The 15,275-nt window shown below is 46.4% G+C and overlaps 1 protein-coding gene across 3 annotated transcripts in view; it reads left to right on the forward strand.

The window, feature by feature from the left end:
* Tmem50b (transmembrane protein 50B) overlaps window positions 1–14,619 on the forward strand; it is a 31,151-nt gene extending 16,532 nt beyond the window's left edge. For all 3 annotated transcript variants that reach the window (XM_032900432.1, XM_032900434.1, XM_032900433.1), the window contains exons 2-7: window positions 1,425–1,564; window positions 4,515–4,627; window positions 6,862–6,929; window positions 8,382–8,474; window positions 10,485–10,542; window positions 12,995–14,619. In XM_032900432.1, the coding sequence (XP_032756323.1) occupies window positions 1,466–1,564; window positions 4,515–4,627; window positions 6,862–6,929; window positions 8,382–8,474; window positions 10,485–10,542; window positions 12,995–13,040 (477 nt within the window). In that variant the 5' untranslated portion in view covers window positions 1,425–1,465 and the 3' untranslated portion in view covers window positions 13,041–14,619. The remainder of the gene's footprint in view (window positions 1–1,424; window positions 1,565–4,514; window positions 4,628–6,861; window positions 6,930–8,381; window positions 8,475–10,484; window positions 10,543–12,994) is intronic.
* Window positions 14,620–15,275: the final 656 nt, after the last annotated feature.

Here is a 15,275-nt window from a genome sequence, read left to right on the forward strand (position 1 = left end):
AAGGCCTTTTGCTTTACTTAATAGGTTCTGTGGGTAAAGGCTTTGGGAAGGACCCAGCCAAGAAGATGTTTTTCTGCCCCATCTCTCTGGCCCCTTACCTGGGAAGGTGCAAAGCACAGGGCCAGGCTGCATCTGCAGGCGTCTTTACTCACACGCTGGCCCTCAGAGGCTGTTGGCAGGAACTCAGCTACAACTGTGGTTTCCTCACAGCATGGTGGCTTTGGAGATTTTCCATGCTCACCCAGGACGCAGGCGTTAGTGTCTGGGAAACCAGGGAAGCTGCAGTGCTGACTGAGACCTAATCTTAGAAGTCTCAGGGTAGGGGTAGAGATAATGGCTCAGTGGTTAAGAGCACTGACTGCTCTTCCAGAGGTCCTGAGTTCAATTCCCAGCAACTACATGGTGGCTCACAACCATTTGTAATGAGATCCAATGCCTTCTTCTGGTGTGTCTGCTACAATTTACTTATAATAGATAGATAGATAGATATCTAGATAGATAGATAGATAGATAGATAGATAGATAGATAGATAGATAGATAGATCTTAAAAAAAACAAAACAAAACAAAAAAAGAAGTCATCCTCCATTTGGCTGACCAATCTTTATTTCGTCAAATTCCAGAGGTGGGAGAAATTATTATTTTGTCAAATTCCAGAGGTGGGAGAAATTATAGTCCTGACTGGATGACTCAATTCAAGGTTCTCCTCTGAATGAACGGCCTGCCAAAGAACTTACAGGTGGCCTTTTTATTTTTGTTTTGTTTTGTGGTGTGGATGATCAAAGCCATTGACCTCCTCCCTTCTTGTCTGCCCTCTACCTCTTGCCCTACCACCAGCTGACGCTAAAACCACAGCTCCCCTGGTGTCCAAGCCCAGAACTACACTCATTACAGTAGGTTTGTTTTCCTTTGGGGGGGGCGGGGGGGGGTCATTCTTTGTTTTGGTTTTCAGACATGGTCTCAGTGTGTGGCCCTGGCTGTCTTGTCAATAAGCACCTCCTGAAATGTAGTTTTTCCTAAGTATAGTAGCTTAAAAACTTAAGTCAATTCAGGATTAAAACTCTAAGGAAGAAATAAAATGTTTTATTCACTTATTTTACTTTGAGACAGGGTCTCACTATGGAGCTCTAGCTGGACTACGACTTGCAATGAGGACGGCTGGCTGGGAACTCCTGCTTCTACCTCCCAAGTGTTGAAATTCAAAGCATTTCCTGGGGCCGGGGTCACAGGATTGTACTGCTCTTCCAAAGGACCCGTTTGGTTCCCAGCACACATGTCAGGTGGCAGAGCACTGTAATTCTAGCTCCAAGGGATCATACGGGGTCTCCCAGCATCCGCGGGCACCCCCACATACACATAATTGAAGCACATGGTTTTTAGAAAGCGTTTGCTCAGGTTGATTACTTCTTGTCTTCCGGTTCCTAGGAAGCGCTGTTGAATGAGAAACCCACGCGTACAGAGTTCAGATGGCAGGCTTCCTGGACAACTTCCGATGGCCGGAGTGCGAGTGTATTGACTGGAGTGAGCGCAGGAACACGGTAGCCTCCGTGGTTGCAGGAATCTTGGTGAGGACACAGATGTACTGGTGACGTCATGGCTTTGCATTGGTTTTCGCATTAACGTCAGTGTCCTTAAATGGTGAACAGCCTTCCAGCACTGTTTCTCTGCTGTTGAGGACAGGCAGTGCTGTATGTAGCCTAGTGGGGTTCAGTTTGTTCTGGGGAGTAGGGTGTTGTATAGTCCAGGTTAGCCTTGAACTTGCCCTTCAGTCTCTACCTCTCAAATGTCAGGATTACAGGTATCTGAGCTCCGTGTGGTTTGTGCAGTGCTGGGGAGTAATGTGGTTTAAGCAAGCTCTTCACCAGTTGAGCTAGGGCCCAGCCCCATGTGCTGGGTTTCCGTGACTGAGGATGACTTAAATCTGGGATTTCTCCTTCACTTGCAACGCTCATCACAGCCTTTTCAATTTAGTGAGGCACTGTTTGTGAGTACTGCACGGTCCTCCAGCCTCAGAGTCTGATGTCACTCGGGCACTGTGACTCATTGAAGATATGGTTATGTAGACAGGGTCTTATGTAGCCCAGGCTGGCCCCAAGCTCACTCTCCTCAGTATCCTAGGTTGGCCTTAAGTACTAGGATTGCAGGTGTGAACCACAGGATGGACTTGTTTATCCTTCTCTCTGTTTGATTTACTTAAATTATTTTTTATTATGGAAAATATTAAGGCTATAAAAGAAATCAGCTTTACTAACACTTCTCACTTGCAAACTGCCATCTAACTTCACAGATTTTTTTCATTTCATTTATTATTTTGGGTCAAGGTCTCCTGTAGTTGAGGGACCTTAGCTCCCAGTCCTGCCTCAGCCTGCTGAACACTGGATTGTAGATGGAGCCTCCGCTGACTTGCTTTAGGCCACTGCAGTTTGTAAACCATGACCTGACCAGTCTCATGCTCGGTGACCATTTTGTCCTGCTTCAAAGGCAGAAAAGACCAATTACTAGATAGTGATTTATTGATTTATTCAGTACAAGCTAGCATGTACTGCCCGCTTGTCACGCATGACTTCTCTTGCTACCTGGAACAGAGTGACCTGGAGCAACAGCTGGGAAAAACAGGTCGTTGCCCCTAACAACCCGCTGGCTCCTGCAAAATCTCCCTTGCTTGCCTGCCCACCTTGTGGCTTTAGAGTATAAAGTGAGAACGCAGACTGGACCTGGGATTGCTGCCTTTCTGGAGTGTCCATTCATCTACGACGTCTCTTCCATCCCATTGTATTGGAGTGCACACTGCAGAAGACGCCTGCAACACCTCCACCGCATGTCTGCAAACAAGTTTTGTCTTTCATGTTTTTATAATGTGTAACCTCACGCCCTTACTTTGGAAGAGGGGTCTTGTTATATAGCCTAGGCTGGTTTCAATCAATCAATCTTTCTTTCTTTCTTTCTTTGTTTTTGTTTTTGTTTTTGTTTTTGTTTCGAGACAGGGTTTCTCTGTGTCACCCTGGGTGTCCTGGAACTCACTCTGTAGACCAGGCTGGCCTCAAGCTGACAGAGATTTACCTGTTTAGCCTCCTGCTGCCTCTGCTGTCTAAATGGTGGAATTACAAGCATACACCACCTGGCCTGGCTTTCTCTCTTTTTTCCTCTCTGGATTCCTTTTTCTTTCTTTGAAACAGGTTTCACCCTAGCCCTGACTTACCTAGAATTCAGCCCAAAGCCCAGTGTGGCCTTGAGCTGTAGGCAGACCTGTATACAGGGGCCATCATGCCGTCTCTCCCTTTCCTTTTTTTTTTTTGTTTGTTTTTCTCTTTTTCTTTTTTTCGGAGCTGGGGACCGAACCCAGGGCCTTGTGCCTGCTAGGCAAGCGCTCTACCACTGAGCTAAATCCCCAACCCCTTTTTTGTTTGTTTTTATCACATGTATTTATTTATTTATTTTTATTTTTGTATGTGCGGGCGCACTTTGGCACATGTACGTAGGTCAGAGGATAACTTTGGGGACTGGTTCTTTCCATGTGTATCCCTGGGGTGGAGCTTGTGTTTACGCGCCGAGCCATCTGGCCTCTCCTTTTCCCTTTTTCTTTTTTCTGTTTCACACAGGATTTCATATATCCCTGGCTGGCTTTGAACTTGCTGTGTAGCCAAGGATGCCCTTGTGCTACTTGGCCTGATCATACAGTGCCAGGGATTAGGCCACAGGCCTCGTGAGCGAACAAACTGTGTCCTGGGCAGGCCAGCCCTCAAGCTGTGTCCTGGGCAGGCAGGCCCTCAGGGGATTGCTCTGTGACTTTGCTTTTTTATTAAGCAATTTCCAGGTTTATCTGTTATTTTTCTTAGTAAAGGACTTTGGAATATATATATATATATATATATATATATATATATATATATATATATTTGGATTTTGAGCTCTCTAAGCATTAAGATTGTAGAACTCTATTTTTGTGAGTTTAGGAAAGGGTTCTTGCATCCTGTCCTTAATTTCTCTGGGCAGTTGCTGGCACCTGTCTGTTCGAGCATGGCTAGCTTGATTGACAGGAAAAGCTTGTGTCTTATACACTCGTGTCCAGTCAGCGACAGGATATTTAATTAAATTACATAAGCTGTAACAATCGCAGGCCTCTATAGTTTGGGAACCCTGACAACTGGCTCCTGTGAGCGAGCATCTGAGCATCCGTCCGTGAGGCAGGAGTCTGTGGGGCTGTCCAGCGAGAAGGCTGCAGGGAGCCAGGGAGCAGTGGTAACTAAGGGCGGTAACTAAGGAGGCTGCTGCTCGGCCCTGATGGCGGAGGGAGGAACTGAGCCAGCCACAAGTAAGTCAGCTTGTTGAGCCCTTCTCAGATCTGACAGGGTGTCTCACACCATCAGTTGTACAGAAAGGGGAAACCAAGGACGTGAGTTTTATAGTGCACCATCCAAAGCACAGCACAGAGGTCCTTGTCTCGTTCATGCAGGGTGGGGGCGGGCCACTGAGGGTCGTGCACTGAGTTTCCTCCTGCCCTCCTGGGCTCTGCAGTTCTTTACAGGCTGGTGGATAATGATCGATGCGGCCGTGGTGTATCCTAAGCCTGAGCAGCTAAACCACGCCTTCCACACGTGTGGTGTCTTCTCCACGCTGGCCTTCTTCATGTAAGTGTCAAGTGACTCTCAATTCACCGCCTTTTCGAAAACAGTCCTCCTTAACCCTTAATGTTTTTTAAACAACTTTTAAACTTTATTGATGGACCCCTCCTAAACATGATGAATTTGTTTTCCCTTTTATTAAAAGTCTTTCTTATAAATTTTATGTGTGTAAAATTTGTAAAAAAAAAAAAAAAAAAAAAGTTAAAAGACTCACAAAAGGTTTCCAGTGTTTTCGTGCACTCCAATACCTGACATACCTTAAAGGGATGTAATCAAGAGAAACGAAGCCTCGGACTGACTTCCTCTGCACCAGTCTCACCTCTGTCCAGCACAGTCAGAGGGCGAGGGAAAGAGACCAAGGTCCCAGGGGGAAGCTGAGCACCCGGGGAGCAGGCGTGCTCCATGGGCCCTGAATCCTGCTGACTTTTGCTGTTGTTGGTCAATGCTGCCAAGAAAGAAAAAGTGTCACAGGGTGGAAGAGATGGCTCTGTGCTTCAGGGCATTGGCTGCTCTTACAGGGGAACCTCCCCCCAATTCGATTCCTAAGCACTCAAGGAGCAGCTCATAACTGTCTGAAACACTGGTTACGGGGAATCTGACGCCCTCGTCTGGCCTCCGCAGGCACCAGGCACACATGTGGTACACATATTTGGGTAAAACACTCTCCCCCACAAAATATAAATATATATGTATACATATACATATATACATATGTGTACACACATATATATTATATACACATATATACATATACACTATATACATATGTATACACATACACACACACATATATATTATTTATTAGGGGAAGTCTACTTTTGGAACTGAAAAATATAATCTGAAATACAAGGAGAAATGGCCCATGATTCTCTTACAGCTGCTAGAAAGATGTGACTAAATTCTACAGCCATTCTTAGTGACATATAAGACAGAAGCTCAGGATGGCAAGATGGCTCAGCAGGTGAGGGGATTGCTGCACAAGCCTGGAGCTCTGAGTCTGAGTCTCATGCTTACAGAAAAGTAGGAAAGAGCCAACACCACAGAGCTCTTTTCTGACTGCCACAGAACAGGAAGGTACATGTACACACGCACCTGCACATGCATGTATGGACATTCATATACACACATGTGCATGCTCAATGGTACATGTCTAAGACACAAATACACATCTATACATACATAAACATGCACACACACGTGCTCACGCTCACACAGACATTAAAAAACGAAAACAAATTTTCATTTTTTGAGACAATGTCTCACCGTGTAGCTCGGGTTGTCTTGAACTCACTCTGTAGACCAAGCTTTGCTCAAACTCAGAGATCTGCCTGTCTGTCCCTCAAGGGCTGGGATTAAAGGTGTGTCCCTCCACAGCTGGCCTAATAATTGCGTTTTACTTATGTGTTTATTTATTGATTCATTTATTTTGAGAAAGGGTCTCTCTATGTTGCCCTACTAGAACTTGCTATGTAAACTGGAAAGTTTAAATTGTGAAAGATAAAACTGCTTACTCTCCATTCAAACTATGAATAAGCACCCCCTTCTGTCGGCACCTTTCTCCCTCCCTCCCCCTTCCTCCCTTGGCCATTTCTCTCTCAGTTTAACCCACAACCTTGTGCACACTACGAATGTGCTTTGACACTAAGCTTTACCCCTGTTTATTATTTTTAATAATTTTTATTTTATCTAATTTGTACAGGTGTTTTGCCTACATGTCTGTATCCCAAATGTACGCAGTACCTGTAGAAGCCAGCAGAGGGCATCGGATCCTCTGGAACTGGAGTTACAGATGGTTGTGGGCTATACCATGTGGGTTCTGGGATCTTTAGATCAGCCAGTGCTCTTAACCATTGAGCCATCCCCAGCTCCCCTGTTTAATTATTACAGTGAGAACTTTAAAATGGGATAAATAACACGGACTCCTCTGTATATGCATGTGTAAAATAGGTAAAGAAACGAGAAGCTAGGTGTGGTAGCTCACGCCTTTAGTCCCAGCATTTGGGAGGCAGAACAGGGTAGGTCTCTGTGAATTAGAAGCCAGCTTGGCCTATATAAGGGCTGGATAGTAAGGCCCTGTCTCAAAAGAAAGAACAAAGGAGGGATGGGAAGAAGATGAGCGCCTGTCTCAGTCTCTGGTGTGCTTTCTGGGTGTGCCTTGTGGAAAACAAAAGGAATAATATTTCTGTGCACTACAACTTCTGTTAACTCCTTAGGCTCATGGGCTGATTTTGTGTCTGTAGGATAAATGCTGTATCCAATGCCCAGGTGCGAGGTGACAGCTATGAGAGCGGCTGCTTAGGAAGAACTGGTAAGCATGACGGCGACGCAGGAACACTCGCGGAACAGGGACAAGTCTCCAGACTGAGGGGCCGAGCCTCCTCGGAGTCTCTAGGTTTATTTTATGTGTATGAGTGCTCTGCTGGCTGTGTGCTAGTGCACTGTGTGCCATGCCTGGTCCCAGGGAGGCCAGGGGAAGATGTTGGATCCCCTGAACGAGGTACGGACAGCAGTACGGACAGCAGCTGTGAGCTGCCACAGGGGTATGGGAACTGAGCCTGGGTCCTCTGCAAGAGCAGCCAGTGCTCTTTTTTTTTTTTTTTTTTTTTTTTTTTTAAGATTTATTTATTATATGTAAGTACACTGTAGCTGTCTTCAGACACACCAGAAGAGGGCATCAGATCCCATTACAGATGGTCGTGAGACATCATCTGGTTGCTGGGATTTGAACTCAGGTCCTCTGGAAGAGCAGTCAGTGCTCTTAACCACTGAGCCATCTCTCCAGGCCGCAGCCAGTGCTCTTAACAGCTGATCTCCAGCCCTACGCCCTTTAAGACAGGGTCTCTCGTTGTTCAGTTGATTGGCCTGGCAGTAGGCTCCAGACCCACCTGTCTCCACCCACCCAGTGGGGGAGATCTGACCTTGACCTCAGGCTTGTGCAGCAAGCACTTAGCAACAGCTTCTGCCAGCCCGATTTCTCCATTTTTATTTGAGACAGGCTCCAAGCCTGTGGAGTGGTGGCATCTTCACTCAGGGCGAAGCTCCCATCTCAGTTACCCGAGTCTAGAAATTTCCTTACAGACATTCCAGGGAGAGTTTCAGTCTCATCAAACTGACAGTCAAGATTATCCCTCACTCCCACTTTGTAAGACTCTGTGGAATCTGCCCGAGCATCTGGGTAACTGCCACTGAAGTGCTAGAAGGTCACAACCGCAGGCTGAAGAAACACTGTGCCCCTGAACCTGTCAGGAGTGTGGTACACATTGGCTTCCTTGTAGCTGCTGTCTGTCTGTAGAGTAGCTGCAGAGCGATCTGTCTGTCTGTAGAGTAGCTGCTGTGTAGAGCCTTGGATGTTCTTTAGAAGCTTGACACTGAGTCTGAGGGGCTGGTGATGGCCATCTGATACATTAGTCATTCCGTCCTTTCAGGTGTGGTTTAAGAAGCTGATTTAGTGAGGTAATTGCCAAGGTCATTTTCCTAACTTGCTCAGGAATTGATCTCTCTGGCAGCAAAGAGCTAGCTCTTCTCCTTGCCAAGTTGTCTAAGCCATTTTAGCTTTTTTGTTTTGGGGTGTGTGTGTGTGTGTGTGTGTGTGTGTGTGCATCTTAAATGCATATATGTATTTTAAATCCTTATGCAGTTTAGTGTCGTAGCAGGGGTGTGCAGGCTTCGCAGTGAGTCGGCCGCTTACAGTGCGGCATGACTGTAGGACATGACGGAGCTCTGAGGCCTGCGTGTTTGTAACCAGAGCTGCTGTTCACAGGAGCTCGGGTCTGGCTCTTCATCGGTTTCATGTTGATGTTCGGATCGCTTATCGCCTCCATGTGGATCCTTTTTGGTGCATATGTTACTCAAAGTAAGTGCGCATTTCTCCACTATGTTACAGGCGGGTTTTATGTTTGGCCTCTTCTGACTGGTGATTATTGGATTAGGTTAAATTCTTCTCTGGGTAAAGACACACTAATTCATAGAACCTGTCTTTGTGAGAGGGCTGGCTCATAGAAAATCACAGCCCTAACCAATCCAGGCCTCCAGCGCCCCCTAGAGTTCCTGAACGCCTTCCCTTGGGCAGCTGAACTCTTACACTAGAGGTCTGTCCCTGGGACCACAGTGAGAAAGGGAACCGGATACAGGTCTGTTGTGCTCATTCCCTGTGCATGGTTCAGTCCTCAGACCCAGAATACTGAACAGTGGGACTTTACTAGTGTACAGGGAAACCTGATCTATGGACGTATGGCTTGTGTCTCTCCATCGCATTATTCTAAGGGTTCAAAGAGTTCTATTGCAGAAGTGCATTTGAACTAAGTGTATTTGGCTGTGGGCTGCTAGGCCAGAGCCAGCTACGGTGCTGTAAACACCAGTTGGTTTTAGTTTAAACTAAGTTTAAACTAAAAACTTTAGTTTAGACTAAGAACTCAGAAAGCCGGCACTAGGTGATGGGTCTGCTCATCTCACTTGAGAAACAGACAGACGCTGACATTACTATAGAGAGCCGGGCTCTCCTGTACAGCACCGGGGACCTCTGTACCGACTGCTCACTTCCTGTGTCTTAGTCTTAGAAGCGAGTGCATAGCAAGAGGCCTCTCAGCAGTGTCTCACTCAGCAGCGCTGCCTGGTCTGTGTGCCTCGCTACTTAGAAAGTGAGCTTTCTTTCATTTCAGGGCCATTCCTGACATATTTCAGATTTTATCAGAGAGCTTCTTGAACTATTAATTCTTATGATAGCAGCTACCGTTTATGTATACATGAACATCTTAATCTGATTTGAAATCCAAATTGCTCCAAAATAGGAAATATTCTCAGTTCTGATCTGACACAAGTCTCAAAGTCAACCCCTGACCTCCTGACCTCGTGCGATGGATGTAGTCAAACAGGTGTACTAAAAACTTGTATAAAACCACTTTGAAACTGTGTGTAAAGGTACACATGCAGCATAACTGAACTTCATGTCCACGGTTGGTCCACTCCCAAGATTTGTGTATGGCAAGCCATCCCTAAATCTAAAAACTGAACTCTGATCCCCAGATTTTAGATAAGGTGTATGTGTCTGGTATCAATTAATGATCCAAGTACAGTTGCAGGGATTATACAGAGTCACCCTCTTAATTCCCACTCCTGTGGGGTGAACACTGATATAGTGCCCATTCTACAGATGAGAAAGTTAAGGCCCTGAGATTTAGTAACCTGCTTAAGGATATGCATTTAGTCAGTAACAGAATTAAGCTCAGAGTTGGAGCTCTCCAGCCAACCTGCTGTTTGTTTTTTATGCTCTCAAAAGACTGAATGTCGACCAGTTTCTCTATGCTAGCCAGTGGGTTCACACCAGTTCACACCAGTGGTTACAGTTTAACAAAGTCCCTGTCTTCCTATGGATATTTATCTGATTGCTTCAGTCAGGGAGAGCATGATGGCTCCTTTGTGTCACTCAGGGTTTGCAGGATGTCAGGAGTCAGCAGACTTAAATAATCAACAATGTAGCCAACCCCCTTTTGATTTCTATGCTGGCCTTACCAGTGAACGGTGTTCTGCTTTCTTGGCACTGTTTGTTTGATTTCGAGACTGTGACCCACTGTTTCCCAGGCCGGCCTCAGTTTCCACTCTCTGTGGGGCTGCAGTGATCTGCCTCTGTGGATTCCACATAGCCGGCGCCTTTGTGGCCTGAGTTAGACAGAGCCCATTGGCATTCATTTAGAGTAAAAGCAATCTTCTGTTTTAGGGAATGAAATTGTTTGTTTCATTGTAGACATCTTAGAGTTGACAGTAAATGTCCTGTGTTCTGACACAGAGCTCTGAACAGCACTCCCCTCCCCTCCCCCTCCTCCGTCTGCCGCCCTCTCCTCTGATCCGTTTCTCTCTTTGTGTGCAGATATTGATGTTTACCCTGGACTAGCTGTGTTCTTTCAAAATGCACTTATATTTTTTAGGTAAGTTGTCTAATTTCCTTTACTTTTATATTTTTAAAAAGATTAATTTTATGTGTATGTGTGAGTGACTGCTTGTATACACGTGTGCTGTGTGCATGCTGGTATGGTTGGTGCCCGAGGAGGCCTGGAGTGTACCAGAGCCTCAGGAACTGGAATCGAAGGTGGTTGAGCCACCATGTGGTGTTGGGTTATCTACAAGAACAGCAAGTGCCTGACTGCCGAGCCATCTTTCTAGCTCCAAGGCACCTCATTTCTCATTACACCTAAAACATTTACAGAAATGTCGACAGCATCCTGAGTGTGATGGTCATGGAACATTAGTAGGAACCTTTTAGCCAGGGCCCGGCTATTTGCCAAGACCTCGTTTATCTGGGCAGTCTCTCTTCCCCTTTCATTCCGTTATTACTTAAATAAGTACCACGTGCTCTTCTGTGTGGAGGGGAGACAAGCTCGGAGCTCCTGAAAGACATAGCAAGTGAATGCAGAGCGAGAGCTTAAGTCTAGATTGTTGCTGCCGTAGCCTGTGCTTTCTTAATTTTTTTTTTTTTTTTTTTTTTTCAATTTATAAATTTTTTTTTTTTTTCCCACAGGGGGCAGAAAGGGGGGTCAGTTCCCAACCCCACTTTTTTTTTTTTTTTTTTTTTCTTTTCTTTTCTTTTTTTTTTTTTTTTTATTAACTTGAGTATTTCTTATATACATTTCGAGTGTTATTCCCTTTCCCGGTTTCGGCAAACATCCCCTCCCTCCCCTTCTTTATGGGTGTTCCCCTCCCCCCCCCCCCATTGCCGCCCTCCCCGCCTGTGCTTTCTTAACAAAACCATGCACACTTGTAAGAAAAAGGAACAGGTGAATCTGTGAGTTTGAGGCCAGCCGATAGCTAGTTCCAGGACAGCCAGGGCCACACAGTGAGACCTGCCTCCAAAAATGAAAGGGAAAACACTGTATACAGAAACTGCTGGGACTTGAGTTTTCTAGACAACTTAAAGTAAGGTAAAAGTAACATTGTATTAAAAGTATTTCTTAGAAGAAACTTCTTAGAGCCTTTCATGGGAAACCCGGGTGCTGTCCTCGTGGAAGTGGACATCTGTGGATGTGTGAGAGGTTTAGCTGTGCACTTACAGGATTATCTTTCTGCCAAATCAGGGACGCTCACCTGAGCACCTTTTGCTATTGGCCACCATCATAGCCATGTGGCAATGTGTGGTGCAGTTTTCTTCATGTGTTTTGTGCTAGGGGTTTATTGCACTAAAGAATAAGGACTTATAGATTTCGTAAATTGAGGTTTTTAAGTTAGTATTTCATTGACTATTTTCTGTCCATTTTGTCTTTCTTAGGTTTCAGGTACATTCATAGTAATCCTAGGTGGTGGCAGTGATCACTGCTGCCTCTCCTTCCCCTCCCCCTCCTCTGCCTCTCCTCTCCTTCTACTCCATTTTCCCTTTCCTTCCCCTTCTCCCTAGCCCTCCTTCTCCCCTCCTGCCTTCTGCTTCCTCTCCTCTTTCTCTTGTGCCCAGCTCTTAGAGATGCTTGTCACAGTAGTCACAGCTCTGTGGCTCCCTGCCCTTGTGTTTCGCTTTTCCTTGTTCTTCCCTCCATCCCGTGTATATGGTTCCTAGCATGCTGTCCTGAGGCTCCCTGAGCTGAGCTTCCTCAGCGCCCAGGCGGACTGCTCACCCCACACACTGGATTTTGGGCCCTAGAAGCTCAGCTCAGGTCTTTGGTGTCTCTCCTTAGCACCCCTGATTGTTTATAACCTCTTTGATATCTAAGGCCTGGGCTGTGTTAACTTATTGACTATTTCCATTTACCTCTCAGTTTAGGGTTATTTTTCCCATTTGCAGCTTTCTGTGCACTTTGTTGGGGTTGTGGTTTTTGGGCCCAAGTTTCATGTATCCTAGGCTGGTCCATAGCTGAGGATGACCCTGATTCCTAATGCTCCTGCCTCTACCTCCCAGGTGCTGGGATGATGGCCTCAGTGCCTTCTGATCTGTTTTGACGGACACCTCCGGCCACTCCTTCACAGCACGTCCCTGTGGCTGGATTTGACGGTGTCAGTCATGTCCCTCATTAGACTCTGTTCCTTTAGATTCAGCCATGTTCCAGCACTTAGCCAGGTCTGGCACGTTCCAGGATCCCACCTACAGCAATTGCTGACGAATAGAGAATTACTTCTGCCCTGCACTAGGCTAGTCCAGAGAGGCTCTCAGAGATGTAAAGTGGCCTGTATCACAGCCACACACGACAGCCTCCCTGTGGCACACTTCCCTGTGCAGTGGCTGTGGGCGTTGTGGGGGTGGGAGTTCATCATGTGTCTGCTTTACAGAGGAGCACATTCCTCAGCAGCACCCAGCACTCCTCAGCTGACTCTGCATTTTAGACGTTTGAGCCATGCAAGAAGTGAACTCTGTGTGGCTCGTTTGAGCCTCTCACGGCTTTATCCATCTCTTTCCAGCACTCTGATCTACAAATTCGGAAGAACTGAAGAGCTCTGGGCCTGAGATCACCTCACACACACCACGCCTTCCTCTTGTTCCACGCCTAGCTTCCTTTTTCTCTGGTATAGTCTACATATTGCCAAATGGAGCACATCGTGTGCTCAGAGGTTTCTGTCTTCATAGTTTTGTGCCCTGAGTTTTGAATTGCTTTTGAAAATGTCTATCTTGGTTTTTCATCAACTAGACAAGTTAATATGATAGAATACATCATCACTACATATACATGATACTGAATGTCAGGTTTTTATTCCCAAGACTAAGATTGGTGAGTCCTGAGCCAGGGTTATATTGTCTTGGTGTTAGAGGTAAATACTCTGACTTGGTGTCTCTGAGGTTTGAAAACGTGCAAAATACACAGCTCTGTGTCTCTGGAGGCCCTGAGCTGTTAACGAAGGCATTTCTGCCAGGTGTAACTTACTTTGGCTTAGAAATGAGTTGGTTTTTTTTAAAGGAAAAATGTTTGTGCATATGTTTTAAAGAGCTGGACTTTTTATATGAAGATTTTTTAAATGCCCAAAGGACTAGTTTGAAAGCCCCCTTTACAAAGAATTCCTCTAACTTGACTTTTGCTTGAGAAGGGATAACACAGAGATAAACTCCATTTTGTGGAAAGATGGTAGGCAGCTGAGCCGTGTGTCCCCATCTTACCAAGCTACTTCGATGCCCGGGTGTCAAGGACGGCTTGCCACCATCTGGCGTTACACACGGCAAGGGACCCTGCTGCAGGTGCTGTGTAGACATGGCCAAGTGGAATAACTAGCTAAGACCATCCCGAAGGGCGCTGTGACCTACGGAAGGTCAGACGCTCGACTCACGTCATTCTGGACTCCCTCTGCTGTCCCAGGCTCTCAGGCTCTGGGTGACACTCCACACCAGACGCTCCTTCCCTGTGTTTGACGCTGTGCTCGCCCCGTGTATGTTTCTGTGGGCCTTTCCCTGGGGTCAGGATTTTGTGTTGCACTTTTAACCCCAGAGGACCTTTCTAAGCCCTTGTGCTGTAAGCAGTAGTGAGGATGGCAGTGGCGCACCTTCTGACGCGGGCCTCACCTTACCTAGCAGTTCTCAGAGAGGCCCCTCCAAGCACAGCGTGTGAAGCAGCTGCTGATCGCTGCGCCCATTCTGATGCATCTTGCTTCACTGTTTTCCCATCAGTCCCTCAAAAGGCCAGCTTTGTCTTGCTTCCAGCAAACTACAGAGCTAACGACACGTTTCCATTCATAGAACATGCAGTAAATGTCCCTCTCACACACGCTGCAGTTAGGTGTGGGGGACGCAAAACACAGCCTGGCTCTGTCCATTCTCACTGTCCGCGACGCGCTCATAAGCAAGGAGAGGACGCACTGGACCACAGCATGCTCATGCAGAGGTTTATGACGGGTAGCCCTGAGGACCGACTGGAAATGCTGGTGGCTTCCTCTCTATTCATGAATTTTGTTTTAGTTGTGAACAAATCTGTTGATTTCCTGTTTGTTGTTTCATTAAACAAGAGAAATGACATTAGTATCCTCATAGATATTATGAGTCAGAATTCTTGGTAATCATCTAAAATGCACAGTTCTCTTAATAAAGGTCTCAAGCTCAAGACATGGAATCTGAGTCTTTTGTGTGTGGGCCATTGTCAGAGCGCTCTCTAGGCCACTCCGTGTGGGCCATTGTCAGAGCGCTCTCTAGGCCACTCCGTGTGGACCATATTGTCAGAGCGTTCTCTAGGCCACTCCATGTGGACCATTGTCAGAGCGCTCTCTAGGCCACTCCATGTGGGCCATTGTCAGAGCGTTCTCTAGGCCACTCCATGTGGACCATTGTCAGAGCGCTCTCTAGGCCACTCCATGTGGACCATTGTCAGAGCGTTCTCTAGGCCACTCCATGTGGGCCATTGTCAGAGCGCTCTCTAGGCCAATCTCAGATCCTCTCTGTTTCCTTTTCTGGTTGTTTTGAGGCAAGATCTCACTATGTAGCCCTGGCTACCCTGGGACTTGAAATGTAGACCAGGTTGACCTTGAACTTACAGAGATCTGTCTGCTTCTGGTTCCCAAGTACAGGGATTAAAGACATGGGAAACCACACATAACCTGTGTTACTGTGTGTATGTGTGTGAGGTGTGGGTGCACATGTGTCCGGGCGTGTGTGTGTGTGTGTGTGTGTGTGTGTGTGTGTGTGTGTGTGTGTGTGTGCACGCGCACGTGTTTGTGGAGACCAGAGGTCAGCCTCAGATATTCCTCAGAACTCTACTTGTCT

This window comes from Rattus rattus, chromosome 4 (genome assembly GCF_011064425.1).
Source record: "Rattus rattus isolate New Zealand chromosome 4, Rrattus_CSIRO_v1, whole genome shotgun sequence".
Lineage (NCBI taxonomy): Eukaryota > Metazoa > Chordata > Mammalia > Rodentia > Muridae > Rattus > Rattus rattus.